Source organism: Hippocampus bargibanti, linkage group LG14 (assembly GCF_051943395.1).
Source record: "Hippocampus bargibanti isolate YZ-2025 linkage group LG14, ASM5194339v1, whole genome shotgun sequence".
Lineage (NCBI taxonomy): Eukaryota > Metazoa > Chordata > Actinopteri > Syngnathiformes > Syngnathidae > Hippocampus > Hippocampus bargibanti.
This window is the reverse complement of record NC_142747.1, coordinates 19,377,381-19,403,076: the sequence shown is the minus strand read 5'-3', so window position 1 is coordinate 19,403,076 and position 25,696 is coordinate 19,377,381. Positions and strand designations below refer to the sequence as shown.

General features: G+C 41.0%; 2 protein-coding genes and 1 long non-coding RNA gene across 7 annotated transcripts in view; 2 read left to right on the top strand and 1 right to left on the bottom strand.

The window, feature by feature from the left end:
* Positions 1-14,241: 14,241 nt before the first annotated feature.
* Positions 14,242-22,807, top strand: pld3 (phospholipase D family member 3). Of its 2 annotated transcripts, none has more exons than XM_089014289.1 (12): positions 14,242-14,416; positions 15,044-15,101; positions 16,435-16,485; positions 16,556-16,710; positions 17,593-17,776; positions 17,834-17,951; positions 19,276-19,403; positions 20,261-20,458; positions 20,526-20,665; positions 21,415-21,580; positions 21,665-21,764; positions 22,088-22,807. In XM_089014289.1, exons 1-12 carry the CDS (start codon positions 14,334-14,336, stop codon positions 22,273-22,275), a joined length of 1,569 nt encoding a protein of 522 aa, XP_088870415.1. In that variant the 5' UTR covers positions 14,242-14,333; the 3' UTR covers positions 22,276-22,807. The 2 variants fall into 2 exon arrangements, with proteins under 2 accessions (XP_088870415.1, XP_088870414.1); XM_089014288.1 differs by having other exon boundaries at positions 14,263-14,397; positions 15,030-15,101.
* Positions 17,160-25,696, bottom strand: part of LOC148888714 (uncharacterized) — a 26,899-nt gene continuing 18,362 nt past the window's right edge. Inside the window, exons 3-5 of the long non-coding RNA XR_016117210.1 lie at positions 20,336-20,394; positions 17,574-17,929; positions 17,160-17,471 (exon numbers count right to left, since the gene is read on the bottom strand). This is a non-coding gene — a long non-coding RNA (uncharacterized LOC148888714). The remainder of the gene's footprint in view (positions 17,472-17,573; positions 17,930-20,335; positions 20,395-25,696) is intronic.
* Positions 22,955-25,696, top strand: part of prx (periaxin) — a 22,123-nt gene continuing 19,381 nt past the window's right edge. For 2 of the 4 annotated variants that reach the window (XM_089014282.1, XM_089014281.1), the window contains exon 1: positions 25,400-25,562. Coding sequence is in view for 1 of the 4 variants with exons in the window: in XM_089014285.1 (XP_088870411.1) it covers positions 23,195-23,252 (58 nt within the window). In the remaining 3 variants the exon portion in view is untranslated. Of the gene's footprint in view, positions 23,253-25,396; positions 25,563-25,696 lie in introns of those variants that run through there. The other 2 variants (XM_089014285.1, XM_089014284.1) reach the window with 2 other exon arrangements.

Genomic DNA, 25,696 nt, shown 5'->3' with positions numbered 1-25,696 from the left:
TTTATTATACATAAAATAAGGTGTGATTTGTGTAGTTTTAAGGCCTATTTAGTAGAAAATTATGTTTTATGGGGACCCGGAAACGGATTATTCTCATTTTTAATGGTTTCCTATGGGGAGTTCATGTTTGGAAGATACACTTTTTGCCTTACACACACTTTCTGGGAACCTTATACACACCTTATACACCGGAAAATATGGTGAATATCTACAGCATTATACATGAGTCCCGCATCCCTAAAATTTTACCTGTCTATCAAATTTCATGTTTATAATTAATAAGTCTACATGTGGTAAATTTGAAGAGGAACAAAACGAGGATGTTTTTTAGGGCTTCAATTCCGGCTGTACCTGGACTCCGCCTTGAATTTCTGTTCATTGTTGCCGCTTCAGGTGCTTGCGTTAATGGTTAACAGCAGGCTGGGCCCTTTGCGGAGCAAGTTGGGCAGCGGCCGCCAAAGAAAACGGTGACATTTGGCTGCCATTATTCATGGTTTTCAAGCTTTTGTTCCTGCAGCAGGCAGGAGTGTTTGCACTGGGATGAATGGGGATGGGGTGTGGAGGTTGGCGGTATGGGGGTTGGGGGGGTGCGTTGGGTTTGGTATGCCAGGTGAACAAGTCACGGGGTTAAAGTGTGAGACCATTTTTTGAGGCTAGGATAAGACACACAAAGGCCTTCATTTTTTTTTTCGATGTGGCTATCGCACATTTTTAATCGCGGACTCTTTTTCTTTGCTACTTGGCCCCTAGCGCCTCTTTGACACACCACACACACACACACACAGACACACACACATACATATGGTGAGCACAGCCATGTTTGCATGGTGTGTTTGCACAATATGGTGACAGAGAAGGAGCATGGATGTTCCCCCTTTGCCGGGGAGAGATGCTCTGCTCCTACAGTTGTCAGAACAAAGCCGCGAAAAAACAAGTCATGGAGGGAAGATACACATAAATAATGATTTCCAAAAGTTGGATTCTTGTCAAACGGAGACTTTTGTTTTACTATTCTCTGTTTAGGTCATTTTTATACTCCAGTGGGCCTTATAGGCCAATGCGCCTTATATATGGGAAAAAGTTGGAAAATAAACCATTCAATAGGGGTGCGCCTTATACTCCAGTGCCCTTTATACAGTATATGGAAAAAGTTGGAAAATACACCCTTCAATAGGGGTGCGCCTTATACTGCAGTGCACCTTATACAGTATATGGAAAAAGTTGGAAAATACACCCTTCAATAGGGGTGCGCCTTATACTCCAGTGTCCCTTATACAGTATATGGAAAAAGTTGGAAAATACACCCTTCAATAGGGGTGCGCCTTATACTCCAGTGCACCTTATACAGTATATGGAAAAAGTTGGAAAATACATCCTTCAATAGGGGTGCGCCTTATACTCCAGTGCACCTTATACAGTATATGGAAAAAGTTGGAAAATACACCATTCATTAGGGGTGCGCCTTATACTCCAGTGCCCCTTATACAGTATATGGAAAAAGTTGGAAAATACATTCTTCAATAGGGGTGCGCCTTATACTCCAGTGCCCCTTATACAGTATATGGAAAAAGTTGGAAAATACACCCTTCAATAGGGGTGCGCCTTATACTCCAGTGCCCCTTATACAGTATATGGAAAAAGTTGGAAAATACACCCTTCAATAGGGGTGCGCCTTATACTCCAGTGTCCCTTATACAGTATATGGAAAAAGTTGGAAAATACACCCTTCAATAGGGGTGCGCCTTATACTGCAGTGCGCCTTATACAGTATATGGAAAAAGTTGGAAAATACACCCTTCAATAGGGGTGCGCCTTATACTCCAGTGCCCCTTATGCAGCATATGGAAAAAGTTGGAAAATACACCATTCATTAGGGGTGATCCTTGTACTCCGATGCGCCTTATAGTCCAGCGTGCCTTATATATGGAAAAAAGCTTGAAAATACAACATTCACTAGGAGTGCGCCTTATACTTCAATGCACCTCATGCAGTATATGGAAAAAGTTTGAAAATACACCATTCATTAGGGGTGCACCTTATACTCCAAAGTAACCTTATATACCAGTGCACGTTTATATATGGGAAGAGTTTGAAAATACACCATTCACTGGGGGTGCGCCTTATACACTGGAAAATATGCTATATGGTTTCACAGCTATAACGCGTCTCTCTGGGGAAAACGACAAAACTGAGTTTGACACCTCTATCTTGGGAGGCCTTTCCATCGAGCTACTCTATGTACTGTATATGCTTTGCTAATGGCGACCACGGCAATCACGTTATATGCAAAGACGCTCATCTGAAACCGTTCCGGAGCAAAATGGAGTGAACGCAACTAAAATTGATGAATTGTGTTCCTTTTTTTTGGGGGGGGGGGGGGTGTTGGCCGCTTAAATTAGCCTCAGTCCCTGCTATGTCATGCTTGTTCGAAATGCTAAACGTTGTGTGCGATAGCGAATGATGGAATTTGTATGTAAATAACGGTCTCTTTTGCTCGTCTCGGTAAAAAAAGATGGTTTAGTGAAATAGCTGTTGACAGAAAACTAAAACTGTCACACATTGATTTAGTGGCAGTAAGTGACAGGCCAGGCTGACGCCGACGCCGCTTAGTAGAGCGTCGCATGCAAAGCGGAGGAGCACCATCAAGTGATTTTTCTTGTGGTGCGCTTTTGGGAGTTTCAAGGAGGTCGGCGACATGCATGACGCAAGCGGCGGAAAGCTTCACTCAAAACAGAGTCTATTCTCAAAAAAAAAAAAACACAAGATGCGGAGCTTTTAATGCCCGAAACCGGATTGAGTCATCATCGCATACGAGCCGCCGCACGTTGCCGCGCGCGTATATTCTCTCACGTGCACGCACTCGGCCGAGTCTCAGAACAATGGCCTGCTTTGACGCGGGCCGACTGACAGGAGGAGATGGGCTGGGAACTATTGTCTGCTGTGTTTACTCACAGAATCACCTGGCACTGAGCTAATAACACACGCTCTATCTATCAGTGGAAGGGGGGGGGGGGTTAGGGGTAGGGGGGGGGGGTACCCTGGCCCGACATACCCGACATCGCCGTCCCCAACACCCAAAAAAAAATCTACTTCCAAGCATCACTTTATGATGAGCCCTGTATGTCTGTTTATATAGCTTAGCGTTGTGTGTGTTTTAAGTCCCCACGAGTTTGAATTAAAATAAGAAAAATGCAATTTGAAAGTGATTTCTTTGTGAGCACATGCTCAAATTTTTTTAAGGAGTTTAATAAAAAAAATGTTTGAAATGGGGTTGCCACGGGTCAAATCCTTTGCACACCACGTCCCCACCGTGTAGAAAAAACGTGTGTGCGTGTGTATGTGTGCGTAGTCCCCACGAGTTTGAATTAAAACAAGAAAAATGCAGTTTGAAAGTGATTTCTGAGTGAGCACATGCTCACATTTTTTTTATGAGTTTAATAAAAAAAATGTTTGAAATTGGGTTCCCACGGGTCAAATCCTTTGCACACCACGTCCCCACCGTGTAAAAAAAACGTGTGCGCGTGTGTATGTGTGCGTAGTCCCCACGAGTTTGAATTAAAACAAGAAAAATGCAGTTTGAAAGTGATTTCTGAGTGAGCACATGCTCACATTTTTTTATGAGTTTAATAAAAAAATGTTTGAAATTGGGTTGCACGGGTCAAATCCTTTGCACACCACGTCCCCACCGTGTAGAAAAACGTGCGGGGTGTGAAGTAGCCATGAGGTTGCCAAAAACTTGGAAAAATTAAAATAAGAAATATCCCATTTGAGGGAGCACAGACTCAAAAAAATGTGTCCTAAAATCAAATTTGTATGAGTTTAATAAATAATTAACATTTTATTAATGAGTTTAATAAATATATTTTTTCATGTTTGAAATTGGGTTCCCACGGGTCAAATCCTTCGCGCACCTCGTCCCTACCACGTAGCAAAAACGGGTTTTGTGTGTGTGTGTAGTCACACCTGGGTGTTCTAGGAGGTTGCGGTGGTGGATGAGGAGGGTTTATGGAGGAGAAAGAGGTGAAGTTACGGGGAAGTGGGAGGAGGAAGGTAAAGCGGGGATTCTTTCAGGTTTTTACTACTGTGCAAACACACACACACATGCACACACACACACACACACACACACACACACACATGCACACACAGACACACACAGGGTTGATAGGTTTGATGGGATCAGTTGGAAGCCTCACAGTCACCCTTCCCCTAACCCCGCCCTCGTTTGATCCAGAGAAGATGGGTGTGTGTCAGTGCATGTGTGTGTGTGTGTGTGTGTGTGTGTGCGTGTGTGTGTGTGTGTGTCGGCGCCTGTGTTGAAATTATGAGATTATTTGGATTTTTGTCAACAACAGACATCAACAATGCCATTTTAGTCCGTCTGAGGTTTTTCCTCTTATGGATTGGATTGTCTTTATGAGTCTCGCAGTGGAGAAATTTACAGTTCACAGCAGCAAAGTGATGGAAGGGAGAAGAAAGGAAAGGAAAAGGTAGAAAAACAAAATACAGGAGCTGCTGTAAAGGCAGCCTCTCTCGCGGCGCCATCTTGAAGTCAACAAAAACAACAAAACAGAATAACAAAATAGTATGACACCACAAAACCACATTCATTCAATCTTAGTGAACTTCCTGCACCCTCTTTGTTGGATGAAGCAGTTCCAGATGAAAGAAGAGAGGATTAAAGCCTCATTTTCACCAGTGGATCAGGGACAACGTCTGCTAGAAGCTAATTATTGAAAACAACCACGAAGCAGTAGCATCCATTGAAGAAAAGAGAATGTTTCAAATTTCAGTTCCACGTAAATCCGCTTCAATTCCAAGTCACGACCGTTCCATATATGCATTGGCACTACCAATGCATTGGCATTGGTAGCTCGTCGGGCCTTCGGCACTGTGACTTGATGGCACTCGAGATAACTAACCACGCCACGCTACGTCACTTCCCGTCGAGTCTGTTTGATGTTAACGGCCGCCGTCTGCGCAATTATCCGCAGTCGGGGCCTTCGAGGCGCTCTGGTTAGTGCCTTAACAGAAATATGAAAATAAAGGGAGGCTGACTAATCATTAATCCGTCTGGTATGTCCCGAGCCAGCCTTATCAGGCGATCGGCTTTTTTTTGAGAAACGGGGCGTCTGATTGAATGAACCTTGAATTCAGGTTTGAGGGGTCATGTGGGATAAGACGGGCGAGACAGGGTGGGAAAACCTTTCTGCTCCAGAGCCACGTTTGATTTTTATTTACCGTATTTTCCAGTGTATAAGGTGCACCCAAAAGCCTTGATTTTCTTCAAAGACAACCATGCGCCTTATACGCCGGTGCGACTTATATGTTCAGTCATATTGCACCACAAAAGGTCTCCTTATAATGTGGCATGCCTTATATTTGTAAAATCGTTATATATTTCTATGTTATATTTGTAAAACCTTTGTCATGCATTGAGGGTGCGCCTTACACAGGTAACATCCGACTTACGACCGAGTTCCGTTCCGACCAAACGGTCGTAAGACAAAATGGTCGTAAGTCGAAATCTATTCAAAATGTTGAATAAAGACTCGGAGGCTAAATGACTTGCAAACTCCCCCCCCCCCCCCCTATGGTGCCATCACACGGTCGATTGCTGTGCGAGAGTGAGATGCTAGCTGGCTAGCCAAAATTGTTGCCTGCCTGCTAGCGCGTTGCGGTGCCAGGCGTAGAATTAACATTTTAAAAATTGGGTCTGGAGGTCATGGTCGTAAGTACGGGTGGTCGCAAGTTGAGCCGGTTGTAAGTCGGATGTTACCTGTGTATAGAAAAAGTATATTTCTATGTTATACAGGTAACATCCGATTTACGACCGGCGCGAGTTACGACCACCCGTACTTACGACCACGACCGCCAGACCTTTTTTTTTAATGGGTCAGCAGAAAGCGCGTGCGCCGACACAGTAATAAAGATTGATAATATGAAATATAAAATGATTAAAATGATACTAAAAGTTATAAGATTTATAAATGAACTGTCAACATTTTGGTATATAATAGTAATTAATAGAAAACGTTGCTTAAAAACAACAGCTTGACATTGTATACTATCCTGTCGTATAGGAGATGACAGCGTGTCGTCATTTGTTATGATCATGTGATCCTCGCATCAGCCATTTTGAATGCTTTTGGATTTACGACCGTTTGACTTACGACCGTTTTGTTGGAAGGTAACCCGGTCGTAACTCGGATGTTACCTGTTTCTAATAGAAAACGTCGCTTAAAAACAACAGATTCACACCGTATGCTATATAGTATTCTGTCGTATAAACCTTGCATCAGCCATTTTGAATGCTTTTCGATTTACGACCATTTGACTTACGACCATTTTGTCGGAACAGAACCCGGTCGTAACTCGGACGTTACCTGTATTTGTAAAACCTTTGTCATTCATTGGGGGTTTGTTTGCCTTATACAGCAGAAAATAGGCTACATTAGCTTGTGAGCGCTACAGTCGTTTTCACCTCCCGTAACTATAATCGAAGTTTTGAGACGCGCCCGAAAGCGAACGCAGCGGGTCGGCCAGTGACCTGCCGGTTGTCTGGGCTTGATAAAGGAAGTCCTGGTTAATAAGTAATAAGCCTGGGCGCTACAGGTGGGGCGGGCGTGGGGGCTTTCGGCCAGGACGTTGTGCTGATAAGAGGGGACATAGAGTGACTTTCAAAGTGGGGGGGGGGGGATTTGTCGAGGCAGTAAAAGATTGTCGCTTCACATTAGTGCATCCACGCTCACGTCAGCAGAGAGGAAAGGGAAAAGATGGAAATACATCAATAATATGAGGGGATGAATGACAGCCCTTGACGCAAGTGGCTGCATGATGAATAGGAATAATAAACGATTATCTGAACTGTTACGCTACAGCTAATAACACCATGTACACTGCAAGTTATGACAAGAGGAAACGTTTCCGCTTTTCTATACAGCATGACACTGATTTCACCAGTGGCGGACCGTCAAAACCTGCAAAGCCTTCTCTGCTGGCCTAAAGATATCTGAATCACGGACTGATGTGAATCAGTATATTTTATCCATGAAATCTTATTAAATAATTCCAAATTGTCTTTCAGCTTTCTTTCATTACTGTTGCGCTGCTTACAGATGTGTGTTTTCATATTTAACGAAGCTATTAATCAATCACATTTCAGCCATCATTTGTTACCAGTTGTTCGCATCAAAATCATTGGCGAGTCAAGGACTTGCACACTGCGATAATCAAAACAAAGGCGCGACACTGGACCCTCCGCACCCTGCCCACCACCTTTTCCAGCGACTCCTCTCAGGCATGCGCCACCAAATCCAGCAGATATTTAAACAGCTTCTTTCCCCGTCGCCATTAACTCTCGAAACAGTAACCTAAATACAACTGTATAGTGCCTCTTTGCAATATTTTATGGTGATACTAGTGCAGCGTGTTCTATCGGAGACAAATTCCTTGTGTGTTCTACATACTTGGACAATCAAGATGATTCTGGTTCTGATTCTGAAAAGTGTCGCTTGGCAATCCAAAAAGGGTACCAATGCCATCTTGAAGAGAGAATTCTCAACATAACCATAGTTAATAATAATAATAATCCGTTTCATTTATAAGTGCCTTTCAAAACTCTCAAGGTTACTTTACAGTCACAGGATAAATTTTTTTTTCTGTGGGTAAGCAGCGGCAGCCACACATGCCAGCGTTCACTCAACATGGAACTAACTCAAATAGATAGCAAGCTAGCTAGCGAATATATAGCTAATAGCTAGTGAATAGATAGCTAATAGCTAGTGAATATATAGCTAATACCTAGCAAATAGATAGCTAATACCTAGCGAATAGATAGCTAATGGCTAGTGAATAGATAGCTAATAGCTAGTGAATAGATAGCTAATAGCTAGTGAATACATAGCTAATACCTAGCAAATAGATAGCTAATACCTAGCGAATAGATAGCTAATGGCTAGTGAATAGATAGCTAATAGCTAGTGAATAGATAGCTAATACCTAGCGAATCCATAGTTAATACCTAGCGAATAGATAGCTAATAGCTAGCGAATAGATAGCCTAATAGGTAGTGAATAGATAGCTAATAGCTATCTTAGGTTACAAGAGGGTGTGCAGACTTTTACAACGAGATTATTTCAGTTTTTTACTCTGCCTTTGCTCAGTTAAAAAAAAAAAGATTTAAAAACATATGTTGAGTTGTATAGAATGTGAGCCATTTAAAAAAAATATTGCTTCAAATTCAAAACATGAACAGTAGCATTTAAGCTAACGCACTACAAACATTTTTACCAGGAATTGAGATTGACCAATCACAGCACAGGAAATCCCGGAATGGACGGCCCACGCGTGATTACAAAAGAATAAAATAGTGGAATGTGACAGTGATTGATGTCATTGGGACTGATAAGGGCGCCGATAGTGACCTAAAAAAGGTTGCCATGACAACCTGCTCAACTTAACCTCTCTGGAGCTTCACTTCCTCATTCTGGATGGTAAAAAAAAAACATGGGAACAGACACAATGACCTCCCCAGTTGTCACTAAAAGGTGTCCTCATCTTTGTCACCTGAAACCCTCGCAAGGTTCCAAATCCTATTTGCCAAAGCGGCCAATGGGCTCCTCCTTTAAGAGGCGGACTCCCGCAGTGTTTGTGATTCTTGCGTCTTAGTCCAACAATGTCAAGGAAAGCCTCAGTCGTGTCAAAGATTTTGAGGGGTTAAAACTCCTGAAGAGTTCAGGACGAACGAGGCCCTCTTCTGTCCACCCGTTTCGACCGTTGGGTAATCAGTTACCCGGCTCTATCGGACCCCCCCCCCCCCCCCTTAACACACACTCATATCAAATGAAAAGCCTCCCAAAGTCCAATTGGACACAGTTTGGATATGGACCGAAGTGAATAGTCACACTGACAATGTACTTGGTGGGAAATGGCAAAACAAACTAACAAATAAACAAATAGTTTGTGTGTAAACATTCTCAATGTGTTGGTTTGTTTAATAAATGCAAGTACAGTAAAGTCTCGTTATATCGATAATCAAGGGAGTCCGAAAAAATATCGATATAACCGGGACTATCGATATATCCGACCCTGTTTGCATGTAATTTTCTCTGTGCGTGCATAGAAATAGTATCGATATAACCGGGACTATCGATATATCCGATATCGATATAACGAGACTTTACTGTATTACCTTTGTCAGGTATTTATTTGTTTGGAGGATGATACACACAAACCCACACAAACCCCCACACACACACACACACTGATTTCCTTCAATGCTTGTACAAAGGTGATTCTAGACCCCTTCCTCACACATCGAGGACCTGTTAAAATTTCCATTTTAATTGTATTGTATTTATTTATTTTGATTTTTTTATTTTTATTTTTTTACCCCACCATTTCTCACTTTTTTTGCAATTTTATTTGATTTCATATGATTGCGATTTATTTTTAGATGTTTTTATTTATTTGTATTTATGTATTTGGTTGGTATTTGGCTGAGGGTATGTGTCTCCATGTTCTTTGTCCTACAGAGCTGTATCTTTACTCATCCCCAGTGTGTTTATTCTTCTATTTTGTAATCATTCAGCCCAATCCCCGCGTTCCTGTAACTGGTCCAAAAGTCCAAAGAACTGCACTGATCCTGAAATCCATCTGCCTCCTTCTATCACCCAAATATGGTCCTTCAAAACTAACATTTTAGTTCAGAGGTTAGCTTGGTTCTATGAGGTTTTTTTTTTTTTTCACCTAAACTTGGGGTCCCTCTAGCGCTACGTCAGGATGATCCACTTCCTGCCGGTGCGGTTCCGTTGAGTCTCCACAAAACCCAAGGTGTCAGCTCACTTCCTTGAGTGATTTCCAGTGCACTCCACGTGACCAGGAATCGATTTGGACACTTGTCCAGTTCTTTCTGCCCCCCCCCCCCACCACCCACTCTCTGTGCGATCTGGACTCTGAGACCAGGGAGGTGGGAACACGGTAGGAGGTACACCGGTGAAACAGATAGTGGGGGGTGAGGGGCAACGGACTGCATCAGGTGAAGGTTGACAGATAACCTATTTGCAAGGCTGACCTAGTCAAACCTTTCATCAGGATTTCATACCGTTTATCACTCGTAAAGTGTTAGATGGGTGGATTTACGTTGCAGGTCCAATTGCCCAGTCCTGATTTAACTCGTTCACTGCCAAAAGAACTGTCCAAACAACAGTTCATATGTAATAATAATAAATACATTTCATTTGTAAGCGCCTTTAAAAACCTCTCAAGGTCACTTTACAGTCACAGGATATCAAGTAAGATAGGTCTCATGTATCTCAAGTATATAATAATAATAATAATAATAATAATAATAATAATAATAATAATAATAATAATAATACATTTACTTTCTAAGCGCCTAGTTGTTATTTTATGGGCAGCACGACTGATTGTGAAGCCAAGCAAATTAAATGAGATGGAGGCTGAAACAAGACTAAACAAAAACATAACATAAATATTTGGGGAGGAGTGCATAATGGGAATATAGACACTTAATTATAATAATAAAAAAAAATAAAATAAAAAATAATAATAATAATAATAATAATCCATTTCAGTTCTAAGCGCCTTTCAAAACTCTCAAGGTCACTTTACAGTCACAGGATACGTTTTTTCTGTGGGTGAGCAGTGGCAGCCACATGCACCAGCGTTCCCTCAGCCTGGAATAACTCAAATAGATCAAGTTAGCTAGCTAGCTAATAGATAGCTAGATAGCTAATAGATAGCTAGATAGCTAATAGATAGATAGCTAATATGTTTCCTGACTCAAATAGCTGGCTGGAACAATAGACAATTTAATAATAATAATAATAATAATAATAATAATAATAATAATAATAATAATACATTTCATTTACAACCGCCTTTCTGAACACCCAAGGACACTTTACAAATAAAAGAACAATACACAGAACAATAAAACCATAAATGTAAAGATAAATAATAAAATATCTGATTAAACTAGACCATGAATGCAAGTTTAAACAGGTGGATTTTGAGGTGAGATTTGAAATTTTGTGAACAAACTAATAGTTTGATGTAAACATTAGTTTGTACTTCTCATAGTGCAGTAAAAACTTGACATCCCACGACCGCATTTCCTTCATGTCCCTATTTTGTGAGTCCAGGATACAACCACACCTACCACGACATCGTGACGTTATTCATATAACAGCTTGCATACAATGAGAGTCTGCGCGTACGCAGAACAGGAAGTGATATTGATCCGACGGCGTCACCAATGACTCATTTCATATCATTCACAACTATACGTGGAACTTACCATGAGGACTAATTACTTTCACAATGAAGACCAACGATGAGAAGGTTTCTTCAGCCGTCATCTGTACTTCTTTGAAGGTGTCGGACGTTTCGCTTCTTATCCAAGAAACTTCGTCAGCAAACTAAAGTCTTCCTGGTAGTTTAGGCCCTATATATATATATCCCTACTGTCCAGACATGGCAGTGCCGGACTTACTAATTGAACCTCACCCCACCATCTCAGTTTAATGAAGGATTTAGTTGTTTTATGAAAATCGCTTCTTTTACTCCTCTTTCAAACCATCTATGTTCTTTCGCTAAGATTTAAACCTCATTGTCGTCAAATGAGTGCTTGCTAGCTTTTAGGTGCATATGTACTGCCGATTGAGGCCCACTAGTATTATCCCTGCGATGTTGATAAAGTCTTTTTTTTGTAGAATTTGTTCAGTCTCCCCAATATACTGCTCTTTACAATTTTCATTCTTCCAATGAATAAACTAAATGCTTCATTAAACCGATCTGGTAGGGTGAGGTTCAATTTGGATCGTTCATACAATAGCCTGCTTAGGCAACATAGGATTAGTAATACTGATGAGGTGATACCGGTGGAAGTGGGGCAATCAGGCCAGTCGTTAGTCAGAACAATAGGAACAATCAGTGGAGCTGCAGGGAGTAGTCCTCTGCTCCCCCCAACCTGAGAGCAGGGACCTATCATAGCAGAGTCCTGCACTGCCATGTCTGTACAATATGGATAGATATATATAGGGCCTAAACTACCAGTAAGACTTTAGTTTGCTGACGAAGTTTCTTGGATAAGAAGCAAAACGTCCGACACCTTCAAAGAAGTACAGATGACGGCTGAAGAAACCTTTTCACCGATGGACCACTCCTGCACGACTGAGAGCTTATACAGACGTAATGAAGACCAAGTTATGTTGGAATAGTCCGTTAAAAAAAACGCATGAGAAATGCCACTGTGTTACCAAATTAGACATAATTGTTCAGCAAATAACACAAAGATTATACGAAAGGACAGAAGTCCATCATCAAGGCTATTATTTCGAGTGAGGTTTGGCCAGCTTCACTGTGGAACTCTGCGTTTATGGCTGTGTCATAATTGGGCCTCATAGTGGCCATAAATGTTAAATGAGTCTGGGAAGCACAGATGACACACATTGTCTCCAACAATAGATAATACCACACATGGCCTTGTCAAGTCAACTACCCCACCATACCTATTTCAACCCTCAATTAAATGAGAAAGGGGTGTGGGTTACTTTTTTAAAAAGAGATAATCTTGGAATTTCTTTTCTTTCTTATCAAATGTTAAATTCCAGCATTTAACAAAACTGCTCACCTAACGTTGACACACATTCCACACTGTCAGTGAGTGTACAAAATACTTCTTTTTTTTAAATTGCAGTTCAGATGTGACAGTTGAGGCTTTACAGTTTTTGTAAACAAATTATTGCTGCAATTTACGCTATACACGACAAGTATCTTGGAACAAGATCTGTTCTTGAGGAACCAGGTATATCGAAAGGATTGCCACTAAAGCCGCTGGTGACGATGCCAAGCTCTTAAAGCAAAAAGCAAAGGAGAGTCTATCCACAAGGCTGCATGGGAGATCAGCAGTGAAAACAACAACAAAATATTCATGAGATAATTCGAACACTGAAGCGGAAGATTATGACATTCAACATTTTTTTTCTATCTGCTTGGCATTTTTTCTATCTGAAGAAAATTTTTGATTAAATCTAAGGTGTTACTTTAAGGTCATATCATGTATTCTCGCCTAACGCATCCTATCCTGAAAACAATGTAGCTAGTTTAATAAGTGAGCGGTCTTCAGTGTATTCTAAATATTAGCTACTGCATTTAATGACATGACAATAATGTATACTGCTCAAGATACTAATGTTCTTTATCAATATTGTTTCTATCAAGGTTTATGAATGCGTTGAATTGTATTATGTACTTAAAAACTGAATAAAAAAACCAACAACCGATACTTAATTGATACCAAAAAGAAAAATTTAAAAAAAAATGTACTTCCAAGATGGCGTCATGAAGTGACCACTTTATACATGGCGTCCTTCTCAAATAGAGACGACGTACGTAACATCGCGCCAAATAACACACAATTAAATGCCAAATAGACTAGAATAATATAAATACTTCCACTATGCACAATTTTATGTACTCACCATGCTTCTTCAAGGAGTAGAACTAGCTTTAATGGCCTTTTTTTTGTACAGTCCTTCAATGGCGGCGTCCCTGCCAAAGAGTATAAAAATACAAGATGAACATCATGTGTGCATTTTTTTAACAAGGCGACGTTGGAATTTCTTCATTCCAATTACGTGTTGAATTGTTTAACTTGATTACTTCAAGTACACACCAAAACCTAGTCGTTTTAAAAGTGTCTTTACATAAGTTTATGTCCATGTATTCTGTTGGTTTCTAAGAGTAAATAAATACAAAACAAACCAAGACAAATTCGTCTTTAGTGGTAAAGTTCAGGCATATGGCTGCTTTCTAATGAAATACCATGAAAAACACCTACCAGATTCATTCGTTTCAAAATGAACTATTTTGCTCTGATTTGCTGTCTTACTACTCTTAGCGTGATTAATGTGCACGTCGATATTGATTTCATTGCATCTTAGGGACGTGCGGTTACACTTCCCGCAGTATGTTGTATGAAAATAGACATTTGTTTAAAAAAAACGGGAGAAAGTTATGTAGCCTACGGACTGGTACAAACAAATTCATTCACATGACAGTTTGAATCGCTGGTTTAATTTGGCATCCGCGGGATGACAGCGATATCTAGAGGTCATTTTTGAAACTCCATTGGTACAAAACAACTCGCCCGAGGACGTCACATGACACTCCTCTTTCGTCATTGGCTCTCTTGGGTCATGTGACTGTCAGACGCACAGTACCGCTGTAAACAGTTGGAAGCTATCTTCGCCCTCGTCTTTTGTGAACTATTGTGTGAAACAATCGTGGCAGAAAGTTAAAATTTTATGTCACCCAGGGAATCCGACGCTATTGAGTGGGACCTCAGTGAAAAGACAAACTTTAGACAAGGTGCGTCAATTTTTTTTTCTTAACCTTTTCAAAGCGGAATTTTTGTACTGGCTCGGCAAAACAACTGAATCTCAATGAAAGCAATTGAATGGAATTATTCGGACCTATTTAGTATTATGTCTGTTTTTTTTTTTTAATTTTCCTTTTTAAGTCCAACGCCGGTTAATTATTACCTTGTAATTATTATGATGTAATGTAAAATAATTGAATTTAAGGTCGAGTTTATTACTTAAATGCAATAAATGTGATTATTCTAATGCATGTCGCATTGAAAAGGGGTATTTTTGCGCTATTTGCCAACTTTTAAGAGAAAAAAAGAACACACGTTTTACCTTCAATTCTGTATTATTACTTGGTTCTCACTTCAAAACATCACTTATTGTTGATACTACCGTACTTTTGAACTCAGAATTGGTGTGAAGAGAATAGAGGCCGAGAAGCTTCTCTGTGTGTGTGTGTGTGTGTGTGTGTGTGTGTGTGTGTGTGTGTGTGTGTGTGTGTGTGTGTGTGTGTGTGTGTGTGTGTGTGTGTGTGTGTGTGTGTGTGTGTGTGTGTGTGTGTGTGTGTGGATGGTGAGAGAGATTCTTTGTGCTTTTCCATCACTTTTCTTCCCCATGTCCTCCTTGTTTAAGACTTTTGACATAAGGCATCAAAGCGGAGCGACTTCGCATGTCAACATGAAGATTGACGTCACCTATGAGAAGGTACCATAAGAAAATAAGTTGTGACCTATATTCCAATTTTGATGTGCACAATTCCTTGCACGGCATTTCTATTAGTCCGTGAGAAATTAAAGAAATGTTTTGTAATAGTGGAGAAAAAAATGTAAACGGCCTCTCACAGATTTTGTTTCTTTTTCAAATTTTATCATAGAAATCACCACCGCCATGAGAAAGCCTGACACTTTGGGGCATTTGCACATTTTAATGTTTTTTTTTAATCTTAAAATTGGTTTTGTTAAAACATTTGCACTCAAATAATTGCTCATTTTCAAGTTTTTTTTTTAATATTAAAATTGGTTTGGCAAGACATTTTCATGTATAAATGAACTATACAGTAAACAGATTACATTACAGGTACAGTTATACAGTAATAAAAATCAACAATACGAAATATAAAATGATAATAATGACACTAAAGGTTATAATTTTGTATTATTTATAACATGTATAAATGAACTGTACAGTAAACAGATTACATTACAGGTACAGTTATACAGTAATAAAAATCAACAATACGAAATATAAAATGATAATAATGACACTAAAGGTTATAATTTTGTATTATTTATAACATTTATAAATGAACTGTACAGTAAACAGTTTTGTATACATTACAGGTACAGTTATACAGTAATAAAAATCAAGAATACGAAATCTAAAATGATAAAATGACACTAAAGGTTATAATTTTTTATTATTTATGACATTTATAAATGAACTGTAATAAGTTAGGTATATAATAGTATTCAAGAGAAAACATTGCTTAAAAAGAATAGATTGACATCCTGTCGTGTAAACGTCACATCGGCCATTTTGAATGGATTTCGACTTACGACCGTTTGACTTACGACCGTTTTGTCGGAACGGAACCCGGTCATAACTCGGATTTTACCTGTATATTTATTAAAGTAATTATTTTTTTATACAGGAAATTAATTACATTAACTACAAATACAGTAAAGTCTCGTTATATCGATATCGGATATATCGATAGTCCCGGTTATATCGATACTATTTCTATGCACGGATAAAATTACATGCAAACAGGGTCGGATATATCGATAGTCCCGGTTATATCGATATTTTTTCGGACTCCCTTGAATATCGATATAACGAGACTTTACTGTAATACAATTGAGAAAATAATTTTGTTCTGGAAATGAAAATGTTCAATTTTTACATGCACAACATTTATGAATAATCTGGCCAATCAGTTTTTGAAACAAAAAAAAAACTATCTGACTGGGCTAGTGGGAGCTGAGCTATTGTTAAAATCTTTATTAATTCCGAATATTTGTGGTTTGTTTTTTTTCAGTTTGCGGACGTAAGGCGGAGGCGGTCAGATTTGGACGACAAATCTCTAATGGTATGTCAACTAATGGCGGTTCAAAAGTCACCTCACCTCACAATAACATGTTGGGCCTCTCTGATGACAGCACTCCTGTTGTCTGGTGGCAGTCGCTGCCGCTGCCTCTTTGCTCCTCGCCGCCATGGTGCTCTACAACCTGCTAGCGCCTGCCGCTTCCGACCCATCGCCGATAATCGGCGGTGATCTGCAACTTGGCTTGGAGTCCTGCTCGGATCCGTGCGAGTAAGAAAACGGCATCAAAGTGATTGGTGCTCACTAATCAGGTTTTAAAAAGAGGAGTTAAAGGAAATTGGAATCGCGAGAAGTATAGTACAGTGGAATTTAGCTTTAAAGGACAACCAACATCACTTTTTTGTGTACTGACATCAGAAAAACGTTTTATAGCATCTAAAATACCCAAAACACGCAGTCTGATATTTTTAGTCAACTGCAAAACACCAATAAAAATGACTTCAAGTGTCTAAAAAGTACTTCAATTTGAAACCGGAAGTGGTCAGTTTCAGAAGGTCCCGCCCCCATGTTCGTAGTGTCACGGCAAGACGTCTTGCCTTGCTGGAGAATCAAAACAATGGCTTCAGATTCGGAGAATATGCTTCCTTGTTACTCATCCAGTTATGAATATGATTCAAATAGTTCTGAAGAAGAAAGCATACATTTTTGGAATGGATTAAAGAATTTATTCCGTGTCATTTTGAGGCATCAGGGGTGGGAAATGTTGCACCCAAAAAAGGCAGAAAACGGCGACAAAGCCGTGTAAGGAATTAATCAGCCCGTTTCCACAGGCTGATTAATTCCTTACACGGAGCTTTGTCGCCCTCTTCTGCCTCTTTTTGGTCCTACATGACGTTTTCAGACCAAAGTACAGCAAAATGCATTGACGTGATGGAAGGACTGCTACAATGTGTCCTTTTTTCGGTCAGGGGCGTTCCTTCAGTGACGTAGGGTGAGTTGGCCGTTAGTCACCAACTCGCGCATCTGAAAATCTGAAAAACAAAAATATAACTCAAACACTACAGCTTTCAAGAATTTTAATAAAAAGGTCAAACAAAATAGAATAATTAAGCAGTGAAACAAATGGATGTGACCTCTTTGTTACTCGTTCAGGATCTCCTTGGTGGAAAGCATCCCCGAGGGCATGCGGTTCAACTCCAGCGAACCGTCTCACGGTTCCATCTACCAAGCATGGCTGCAGCTGATGCTCCAAGCCCGTACTAGTGTGGACATCGCTTCCTTCTACTGGACGCTCACTAACCAAGACACGGGCACCCATGAACTCACCGCAGACCAGGTGCAAAAACATCATTTTGTTGCCCCATCCCTCGGTCCACTAATGTCCTCCTGACAGGGTGAGAACGTTTTGAAGAAACTGGCCGAGTTGTCGGGCTCCTTGTCGGTCCGCATCGCCGTCAACGCGCCACAGGGCAGGCAGCCGATCGAAGACCTGAAACGACTTAATGCTTCAGGTGAGTGTCATCGATTAAATACAGTCAACATCATTGCAGTTACCCACTTCTGTAAACACCGTATTGTGATACATATTTCATGTGGGCAATATGACTGCAGGAGCAAAATCCTCCCGGTTTTCATCAATCTGGAAGAGGCGGCCATTTTGTCACTTGTAAACATCCATAATGGAGCTGTGTGACAGTCTTTATCTAAGCCGTGACTGTAACTTGATGTCATTATTAGTCGATGGCCAGTAGCAAAATGGCAGTTTTGGATGGATAAAACCGAGTGGAGCGGTAATTCATATTCCACAAACTCCAATTTTAATATACAGTAAAGTCTCGTTATATCGATATTCAAGGGAGTCCGAAAAAATATCGATATAACCGGGACTATCGATATATCCGACCCTGTTTGCATGTAATTTTCTCCGCGCGTGCATAGAAATAGTATCGATATAACTGGGACTATCGATATATCCGATATCGATATAACGAGACTTTACTGTAATAATAATAATTTAATTATGTTTAAGTCATCCTAAGTGCCTTGCACGCTGGGTCCGAGAGGACAGTAATTTCATCTGTGCTGTATGTCATGCATATTAGCATATTTGACAATAAAGCTGACTTTGACTTCATAATAATAATAATAATCAATAATAATAATAATACATTTCATTTATAAGCGCCTTTCAAAAGTCTCAAGGTCACTCTACAGTCACAGGATAAGTTTCTCTGTGGGTGAGCAGCGGCAGCCACACGTGCCAGCGTTCACTCAAACCGGAAGTAACTCAAATAGATAGAAAGCTATTCTGAATATTCACAATTTAGACCAGTTACAGGGGCATATTATTGTAAAGCAGTGGCGGGTCGTGCGGGTCATTCCTAGGCCTTCAGTAGTGCTACATCTAAGTGAACGCTGGCGCGTGTGGCTACCACTGCTCACCCGCAGAAAAAAAATATCATGTGACTGTAAAGTGTCCTTGAGAGTTTTGAAAGGTGCTTATAAATGAAATAAATGTATTATTATTATTATTATACATCTGAATCACTTCACAGCTGCGAGTGCGGTGTGATATTACTACACGTCCACTAGAGGGTGTCGTTGGCTTGGAAATAACTTGTGACTTGAAGAATGTTATGACATACTGTCATTAAACTGAATTTTTTACGATGAACATGTGGATTCATGATAACTTCATAAAATCGAAAATATTATTTGTTATTTTTTGCTAGCTTCGGAGCTGTCCTTTTTGCTAGCTTCGGAGCTGTCCTACCTTAATGAACCATTGTGAAGTTAAAAACAATTGTGTGTGTGTGCCTGTGTGTGTGAAAATAGGGGCCGACATCAGGATAGTAAACATGAAAGAGCTGACCTCGGGGGTTCTGCACACCAAATTCTGGCTGGTCGACAAGAAACACATTTTCATCGGAAGCGCCAATATGGACTGGAGATCCCTCACACAGGTACACACGTCTTAATTCAAATACAGTAAAGTCTCGTTATATCGATATTCAAGGGAGTCCGAAAAAATATCGATATAACCGGGACTATCGATATATCCGACCCTGTTTGCATGTAATTTTCTCCGTGCGTGCATAGAAATAGTATCGATATAACCGGGACTATCGATATATCCGATATCGATATAACGAGACTTTACTGTAGTTCTGAAGAGGAAAGCATAAATATTTGCAATCGATTAAAGTAGTCCTTCTGTATCATTCGAGCCGTTTGGACCCCAATGTAGCGCCCAGAAAATGCACAAGATAGCGTACAAGCTCCGTTGGAAATAGGCTGGTTTGTCCGCTGGGAATTTGTGTCAACTTATAACCTTCTTTATGTGTGTTAACGCAATTGGCTGCGACACACACCGATTCACCATTGCGTTATTTATGTAGTTTTCCTTCTCATTTTGCCATCAACACGGTGTTTTCACGTGAAAAAAAGTACCCCATTGTGTGTCGCTTTCTCGGTCAGGGGCGTTCCCTCCGTGACGTCACTTAGGGGCTCGTCATCAACTCGAAAACAAGACTTTTTGAATATTCTGCGCTCGTCTTAAAAGGTAAAATATAGCTAAATGCGGTGGAATCTTTGTCAAATGAAGAAGTCATTCGACGTGATTTTACAAATTATGGACGCACCTTGTCCGGCGGTGTCGGTTGTCCTTTAAGTGATTGTTTTAAATTCAAATTCAGATTTGGGTCCCTCATAACGCAGCATGGTATTGAGGAAATGACAATATTAGGAGTATCTTGATGCATAAACCACGCCGTCGTTTATAAATTGACGTACTCAAAGTATGTTTGTATCTGATTGTTAGGTAAAGGAATTGGGCGTGGTAGTGTCCAACTGCAGCTGTCTGGCCTCAGATTTGGGAAAAATATTCGAGGCTTACTGGTTCTTGGGGGGAAGCCAGTCCATCCCGTCACCTTGGCCCTCCAGCTTCTCCACCGTCTACAACAAAGAAACGCCACTCCAGCTGACACTTAACAATACTCTCTCCAGTGTCTACTTGACAGTGAGTAACAACACTAAAATAAACGTGTTTGTTATTGTGTTAACAACTTCTTTTTTTTTTTTATCAGAGTTCCCCTCTGTCCTTCTGTGCCGCCGGCAGGACCTTTGACCTGGAGTCCATCTTAAACATAATGCAGGATGCCAAGAGTTTCATCTACATCGCCGTCATGAATTACATACCCGCCATGGAGTTCTCACATCCCAGAAGGTAAAGTGGGCTTGATTGTATTCTTATTGGATTTGATTGGATTAGGCTTTATTAGTCTCGCAGTGGAGAAATGTAAATTTCACAGCAGCAAAGTTACGAAAGGAAGAAGAAAGGAAAAAAAGAAGTAGAAAAACAAAATACAGGAGCTGCTGTAAAGGCAGCCACTCTCGCGGTGCCATCATGAAATTAAAAGAGCAAAAAATGTGACAACACAAAGACACAGTCATTCAATAATAATAATAATAATAATAATACATTTCATTTCTAAGCGCCTTTCAAAACTCTCAAGGTCACTTTACAGTCACAGGATATGTTTTTCTGTGGGTGAGCAGCGGCAGCCACACGCGCCAGCGTTCACTCAACCCAGAATAACTCAAATCGATAGAAAGCTAGCTAGCAAATAGATAGCTATGAGGTAGCTAACTAGTTAAATAGCTAATAGCTAGTTATCTAGCTAATAGATAGCAAATCGCTGGCTAGCTAGGTAGCCAGCTAGATCGCTAGGTAGTGACCTTGAGAGTTTTGAAAGGCGCTTAGAAATTAAATGGATTGTAGATAGCTAGCTAGATCGCCAGATAGATAATTTAAAAGAAGAAGTGAAGAGGAGAAACTTTTCACACACGGAGAACCCAACGTTCGTATTCCAAGGTAAAATTGTCATACATTTATCGTTCGTAAACCGAAAAGGTTCGTAAACCGAGGTATCACTGTATTGGTAATCGATATGATATGTATTGGATCATCTGCAGGTACTGGGCAGATATTGATACTCAGCTACGTCGGGTGGCTTTTGAGAAGAAAGTACGAGTGCGCCTGCTGATCAGCTGCTGGTCCAATACGTCGCCCGCCATGATGCCCTTCCTCAAATCACTGGCATCACTCTATGACGCAAAAACCAAGCTGGATATCCAGGTGGTGAGTAGACGCGTTGTTTGTAGTGATTACGCTGGATGTTTTGTCACAAGATTATAACAGCCATTTTGTTTCTCTGATCCACAGCGACTTTTCGTGGTTCCATCCAGCACCAAGCAGAAGCAGATCCCCTTCGCCAGGGTGAACCACAACAAGTACATGGTGACAGACCAAGTCGCTTACATCGGTAAGATATGAGAGGTTTGGTGAGACAACTCGGTTAACGACTAATATCGGGGAAAAGAATGCTGAGTGGGCGTTCCTTTCGTGACGTCACGTACGGACTCGTCACCGACTCAAAAACAAGACTTCCTGAATATTCAGTCTTAAAACGTAAACTATAGCTCTATGCGGTGGTATCTTTGTAAAATACGCTCAGTAGAAGTCATTTGAAGCCATTTTACAAATTATGGACACAACTTGTCCGGAGAAGTCCCTTTAAGGAAACTATTATTTTATTTTATTCATTAGAATGAAATTAATGCAAAATTGCTTGTATTTTTATATTAGGTACATCCAACTGGTCAGGCGACTACTTTGTGAACACTGCAGGTGCTGCCGTGGTGGTCAACCAAACATCATCCTCATCCCTGGAGCCCAGCGTACAATCACAGCTGAGAGATATTTTTGAGAGAGATTGGAACTCCGGCTACAGTGTCCCCCTCACGCAACACACTAACATCAAAAATGTCTGTTAATCTGCACCTTAGAAGGTAGTTCAGGTACTTTTTTTGAAGAGTACTACATGGGTGGAAGAACATTTTCAACATGAGGAAAGAAGCTTTCGACGATACTTTTAAGAACATTTGAAAGATTTGCTCGCTTACCCACAGAAAAACTGATCCTGTGACCTTGAGAGTTTTGAAAGGTGCTTAGAAAATCAATGTATTATTGTTGTTATTATTTGCTATTAGCTAGCTAGCGTATTATAATTATCATTATGAATTACTTCTGGGTTGAGTGATCGCTGGCGCGTGTGGCTGTCGCTGCTCACCCACAGAAAAACTGATCCTGTGACTGTAAAGTGACCTTGCGAGTTTTGAAAGGCGCTTAGAAATGTAATGGATTATTATTATAGTATGCCGTGCTTCATGTTTCAGTGCAAACTGGCTCACTACTTGCAATCCAAACTATACTGAACATATTTCAGCCTCAGGTCTTCTCTGAACCACAATGGAGAATAATGTGTTGATTAAAAAAAAAGCTGTTCTGATGCCACGGTCATCAACACACTCAGCGTTGTGCTCCATGCTGGGGGTCAGTCTGCCATCCGACATCTAGCCCCCACTAAGCCCACCAACAACAGTCTGTACTAAAGCCTCCAAAGGTAACAACAATGAGAGCTTTGCAGTGACACGGAGGAAATTGCTGACTGTCCGCAACTGCTAATGCACGCCTATTCTGTGCTGTCCATACACACACACTGTGGTTGAGGATGCAAAGTTAGGTACCGGATTGCGTTCCCTCCCATCTTTTCCATCCCGCGGTGTAAACCACACTCCGAGCGTCGCTGGTCTGCCGGCCTCCCCAAAGCATTGAAGCCACCCCGGGATCGCATCCGCCTCGAGAACCCCGAGTGCAGGCTGCTGTGTTGGTGGTCGTCCTCTCCTGCAGACCATGTGTGAGTGTCTCCGTGGAATATTCCGAGTCACCTGGACACCTTCCTCCGATGCAGGTCAGGATGAATAAACTTTCAGACTGGATCGGCAATAAGAGCAACCAAAGTTTGAGAGTCATCAAAGGCGTCAAATTGTCAACGGGGGTGTTAGCAATGTCCGTCAAGAGAGCTAAAATGTCAATGCTAATTGAGCTCTTCAATGGTGATTGGTTTCTATTCACTATGAATCCATGTTCCCACTTATTCGTTAGCTTTGTACTGGAGAAAGACTCTTATTTGAAATTAGTTGAATTTAAGGAACGGTCTCTGGCCATGTTTCCAAAATACAGTAAAGTCTCGTTATATCGATATTCAAGGGAGTCCGAAAAAATATCGATATAACCGGGACTATCGATATATCCGACCCTGTTTGCATGTAATTTTCTCCGTGCGTGCATAAAAATAGTATCGATATAACCGGGACTATCGATATATCCGATATCGATATAACGAGACTTTACTGTAGTTAGCTTAAAATGTTATAGTGTAATGTGGTTTGTAACATGTTGAATTTTGAAGCCTATTATGAATTTCAAATTCTTCTGTATCCAAACTGTTGGACGATCACATCCATTTTTTTTTTTTTTTTTTTTTTTTTGCTTCATCGCTCATCTACATTCTTGGTAACAATATGTCACCAACACAGCTCAGTGGCGCTCATCCTCAACCTCAACAACACGACTAAAACCAAAACCCAACAACATCACTCTGGCATCACCAATGCCTGAACTCCATCCAAGTCCAGATACCCCCACTGTATTTCTGAATAAAAGGAAATCCAGCCTTTGTGGATCAAAGTCCATGTTTGCTGACACAATCGCGGCAGCTGAACCACAATCCTGATCAAGACAAACACAAATCCAACAACATCCAAATACAATCCTGATATATTAGGCGATTCTCAGATTTATCTCATCATAAAACATCTTGATCAGTGGTTCTTAATCTTGTTGGAGGCACCGAACCCCACCAGTTTCATATGATCATTCATCAAACCCTTCTTACAATGACTGTACTCACTAACTGCAGACTAGACTCAGGGGTGTACCTCTGCGGCAGTGGATCCACCAAACCCCTGGGACAGACTCACCGAACTCCTAGGGTTTAAGAACCACTGCCCTATGGTTTCAGTGAGTTGATCTCAGGGGTTTGGTGGATCATCCGCCGCAGAGGTCCACCCCTGAGTCTAATCTGAAGTTAGTGGGCACAGTCATTGAAAAAAGGGTTCTGTGAACGAGCTTATGGAACTGGTGAGGTTTGTTGCCTCCAACAAATGAAGAACCGCTGCCATCGGGGAAGAACCCAGTTTAAGAACCACTGCTCTAGAACATCCTAAGAAGATGTCAATACGATCCCAATAAAATCTCCCTCAATCCTTGACAAAATCAACCAATCCGCCATATCCAAATGCCCCTACAGGATTCGCGCATCTATTCCAACCCAATCAGATCCTGACCACCACAACACCTCAACAAATGCCTACAGCTTTATGAAAACATCCCAATGCAGACAAACCAAAATTTTACCAGCATCTTAACCACCACTTTGACAGTACAACAACATACAGGGATTCTAGTTTTGATTCACTTCTTGTTTTGTCATCAATCTACCCCTTAACAACGCAGGAATTTTTATCCTGGTTCGGTTTGTGCAGTGGGGCGGACTCACTGTTTACCACACTAATAATACACACACAGAAACACACTAATAATAGACACACTCACACACACACAAACACACTGTGTTGCAGCTGCTCAAGCATTGCGAGAGGAAGCTTCACCCTTTCTCCAAATCCTGTTCTTACTATTTTTAGACCTTTCCTTTAAAAATAATGTTAAACAACATCTCCCACCGGGACCATCGGTCAAGCAAGTCCATCAGAACTTTCGCTTCTCATTCCTAAACTTCGTATTCTGACAAAGAACTGAGCCGAAAAATGAAAACATCTGCTGAAATCAGTGCCAGTGGAGTGAGTAGTCTTCCCCTCATAGACGCTGTACCATGCCCCAAACGTTGTTTTTCCCTCCCTAACTTTATCAGCAACAAAGGCCCCGCCTCCAGCGGACCCAATATGGAAGCATCTTCCTGTCCGCCGGCCAATCAGCAAGCTAGCCCGGTCCCTTCTGGAGATGCTGTGGTCCTGTGTCGGGTCGAGGTTTTCAGTGAGGGGGAGCAACGGGTGGGCTGGTGACGAGGGATGAACGTTTTTGACAAGAGGGGGGGGACAATTTTAAGAAATACCGACAACAAGAAGGAAAGACTTAAAGTTCTTGAGGCGGGAAGAAGGCTGAAGCTCTGAAGGGAGACTCTGGGAAGGCTGAGAGGAAGGTAGGATGGACCTTCAGCTTCTGTTACAGCTTCTGGAGGATAAATACTCTAGTTTTCTTGTTCTGTAGTTGTCATGGGAAATTTTGCGGAAAGTTGCTGGCTTGCGCAGTGCGGAATGACTGCACATGGTGGAA

Excerpts from the sequence above, each read along its gene's own strand:
- pld3 (XM_089014289.1), top strand. The coding sequence starts at position 14,334 with ATGTCACCCAGGGAATCCGACGCTATTGAGTGGGACCTCAGTGAAAAG. Across the intron at positions 19,404-20,260 it reads ACTGGAGATCCCTCACACAG|GTAAAGGAATTGGGCGTGGT; the intron begins GTACACACGTCT and ends TCTGATTGTTAG. Across the intron at positions 21,765-22,087 it reads AGACCAAGTCGCTTACATCG|GTACATCCAACTGGTCAGGC; the intron begins GTAAGATATGAG and ends TTTTTATATTAG.